General features: G+C 38.4%; 1 protein-coding gene across 1 annotated transcript; it reads right to left on the bottom strand.

Moving 5' to 3' along the window:
• Positions 1 to 258: 258 nt before the first annotated feature.
• LOC108536184 (cerebellar degeneration related 1) lies at positions 259 to 3,978 on the bottom strand. The gene is given in 3 exon segments (XM_017882741.1): positions 259 to 688; positions 691 to 1,104; positions 1,107 to 3,978. Coding segments are annotated over 3 exon segments (813 nt in total). The 5' UTR covers positions 1,432 to 3,978; the 3' UTR covers positions 259 to 614.
• Positions 3,979 to 4,005: the final 27 nt, after the last annotated feature.

Below are 4,005 nucleotides of genomic sequence, written 5' to 3'. Positions count from 1 at the left end.
TTCTCATTTTAGGATTTATAAATGTCTACATCTGCTGTTGTTCATATCTGCCAGTATTTAGGAGTTCCAAGGTACAGGACTTGCAATATCTCTAATTTCCAGAGATTTCCCTGTCTGTGACTTCCAATATTCAATATCCCAATGTTCAGGGTCTCCAGAATCGTCAATGTCCAGAGTAACCAATGTCTTCAAAATCCAAGGCTTGCAATGTCTCCAATATCCTGTGCTTACAATGTTTCCAATGTCCAGGGTTTCCAATGGCGCCAGTGTCAAGGTCTTCCAACAACTCCGGGTCTTCCAGCGACTTCAAGTCTTCCAGCAATCTCAAGGTCTTCCAGATAATCCTGAGCTTCCGGAAAATCAACATCTTCCAGACAATCCATGTCTTCCGGACAATCCATGTCTTCCAAGAAGCTCCAAGTCTTCCAGTAAATCCAGTCTTCCAGCAATTATAGGTCTTCCACCAAATCCAGATCGTCCAGGAAAATCCACGTCTTCCAGAAAATCTGTGTCTTCCAATAATTTCAAGGTCTTCCATCAAATACAGATCTTCCAGCTAATCCATGTCTTCCAGAAAATCTATGTCTTCCCCAAATCCAAGTCTTCCAGTAAATCTAGTTCTTCCAGAAAATCTAGATCTTCCAGTCAATCAGTGTCTTCCAGAAAGAAATCCAGGTCTTCCAGTCAGCGTCTTCCAGAAAAATCTATGTCTTCCACCAAATCCAGGTCTTCCAGCCAATCCACGTCTTCCGGAAAAAATCCAAGTCTTCCAGCCAATATATGTCTTCCTGAAGATCCACGTCTTCCTGAAAATCCATGTCTTCCAGAAAATCCATGTCTTCCAGTAACCTCCCAGTCTTCCAGAAAATCCACGTCTTCCCAACAATCCAGGTCTTCCGGATAATTCGGGTCTTCCTGAAAATCTATGTCTTCCAAAAAAGCCATGTCTTCCAGAAAATCCACGTCTTCCAATGGCCTCCAGGTCTTCCAGACTATCCATGTCTTCCAGAAAATCCTTGTCTTCCCTCAAATCCATAGCTTCCAAAAAATCCAAGTCTTCCAGGAAATCTGTGTCTTCCAGCAAATCCACGTCTTCCAACAAGCCATGTCTTCCAGACTATCCACGTCTTCCAGAAAATCCTTGTCTTCCCTCAAATCCATAGCTTCCGAAAAATCCAGGTCTTCCAGGAAATCTGTGTCTTCCAGCAAATCCACGTCTTCCAACAAAGCCATGTCTTCCATCAAATTAATGTCTTCCAGCCTACCTGTGTCTTCCAACAAAGGTACGTCTTCCAAGAAAGGTACGTCTTCCAAGAAAGGTACGTCTTCCAAGAAAGGTACGTCTTCCAACAAAGGTACGTCTTCCAACAAAGGTACGTCTTCCAACAAAGGTACGTCTTCCAGAAAATCCATGTCTTCCAACCAAGCCATGTCTTCCAGAAAATCCACATCTTCCGGAAACTATATGTCTTCCAACTAAGCTACGTCTTCCAACAAATCCGTGTCTTCCTGTATCTCCAGGTCTTCCAGCATCTCCAGGGCTTCCAGCATCTGCTCGTCTTCCAACATCTCCCCGTCTTCCAGCATCTTCATGTCTTCCAACAACTACCCAGTCTTCCATCAACTGGCTCAATATCCATGTCTTCCAACGTCTCCAGTGTGCTGATCTTCTAACATTCAGGTCTTCCAGTGTCTGCAATATCCAGGTATTCTATCATGTTCTATAGTCCAGATCTTCCAAACTTTCCCCAGGTCCAGGCCTTTTCAAATCTAGGCTTCCCCTGTCTGAGCCTTCCCATGTTAAAATCACTCTACAGAAAAATCTTCCAACTCAACTATTTCTGCTTCTAGTTGAATTAGCTTCAAAAACATTTAATGGGACATTCCTCCTTATAGACCAGATCTTATGAACCAACTGTGCTGCAGTTTGTGTTTTTTACAATTAGGAAATGTGTATTTAATCTCTACAACTTTTAAAAATAATGTCCACAATAAAACTTCTGCAGAATAAACAGATAGGACTGCTGCAATAAATTTTACTACTTCACTAGTGCTTACAGTTTTTATACAGTTGACTATGTTTAGGTCTAAGTGAAATTTTTATTTAATGAGAAAATTCCTGTTTAAGACTGGTATTTTAGGTAAAGTTAACGTGTAGTGTATTGTTTGTCCATTTTAAATGATATCAATTTTTAACATTGGTCTTATGTGACCAAAGAATAATATAATAATAATAACAACAACACTTAACATAGCATTTGCTACGTCCAGGCACTGTTCTAAGATCCTTACATGCATTAACTCATTTAATCTTCACAACAACCCATTGAAGCTAGGTACCATCATTATCCCTATTTTACAGATGAGGAAACTGGCACACAGAGGTGAAGTAAATTGTCCACAGGACACAATTACTAAATAATGGAGCCAGATTTAAACGCGGCTAGCCTGTTGTGAGAGTCCATGATTGTAACCACTATGCTGTGATATCTGCTGTTTAAAATCATGATAGAATGATGTGATCCAAAGGTTGATTGCTTCCACATTATCTGTAGAATATTATACAATCCCATATACAAATGGTCTCACTTGATCCTGTCACTGCCAGAGTGTATTTGTATGCACAGCTTTTATTCCCCAACCAGCTACTACCATTCCCTTGGTCCTGTATATGGAAGTAGGTGCAAACACTTTCTGATACCATAAGGAAGCACTGAGTTCAATTACCCTTTGCTTCAGAATCATATTCATAGCTCCATGCTTTGAGTACTGGTGCTTGGAATTTATCTCTTCTATCTATTTGAATCCCTTATTACTGACTATTCTCCAGTTTGTACCTTACTATGTGGAGCACTTACCATTAGTTTGTTTCTAACCTCCAGCATCTACCTGCTTGAAATATCACAACCTCCTGGGTTCCTGACCACTGCCTTGTATCCAACTAATGGTAGCTACAACTCCTTAAATCGCAGCATGCTGATCTAGAGAACTAACTACTTGGTTCTCTAAGTCTCAGCTCCCACCAAGTACCTTCAGCAATGTTGCTACCCAGGCCTCTGGCTGACATGAAAACCATGAAAACCACATAATTAAATTTTTACAGTTAGGCAGGGACTCTCTAAAGATTTAAAATCATCTATATGATAACAAAAAGGAACAATAATAATGCCAATTAAAATAGAAATGCCTTCTGAATGTCTTATGATTTATACTTTATAGAGTGCTGTCACCTCATTCATTCATTCATTCATTCATTCAACAAATATTTATTGAGCGCTAACTGTATGCCAGGTATGTTTTGATAAAGCTTAAAATAATCTGTGGGAAACAAACAACATACAGATAATCGAAAAATTACTTATCAATTGTAAGGCCATGAAGAAAAAGTAACTGAGAGTCTGGAAAATCAAGGAAAGCATTCCTAAAGAAGTAATATTTATTGTGACTCTGAAGAATCTATATTCTCATTTGGTTCTCACAATATAGCCTTGTGACTTAAATAAAAAAGATTTTTTATATATCAGTTTTACTAATCTGAGTGCTAACAATAGCCATGAGACCCAGCTGTTTTGACCTCTTTGTTTTCCCTGCTACTCATTTTGCCTTAAAATATATGTGAAGTACTATTGGAAAATATATATCAAGGGATATAAAAATATACTTTTTTGTTTAGTATATTCCACTTCAAGGAATCCGTCCAAGGAAATTATCTGAAATGTGGATAATTCATGCACAAAGATACTCCTCACATAGTTATTTGGTATAGTGAAAAACAGAAAAACCTTAATCTAACATTAAGGGAATGACTAAGTAAATGTGCCACGTACCTATGATGAAATATTCTTCCGTTAAAATACTATGGCATATTCATTTTATAAGTTAAGTGAAAATCAGCATACAAGGTTACATAAAGTGTGATGGCAACTATTTTAAAATATATAATCAGTGACAAATGACTAGAAGTAAATGTATTGGGGACTCTACTAATTATCACTGGATAGGTTG

The sequence above is a fragment of the Rhinopithecus bieti genome, unplaced genomic scaffold, assembly GCF_001698545.2.
Source record: "Rhinopithecus bieti isolate Rb0 unplaced genomic scaffold, ASM169854v2 scaffold_13749, whole genome shotgun sequence".
Taxonomy (NCBI): Eukaryota; Metazoa; Chordata; class Mammalia; order Primates; family Cercopithecidae; genus Rhinopithecus; species Rhinopithecus bieti.
This window is presented reverse-complemented; position numbering and strand designations above follow the sequence as displayed.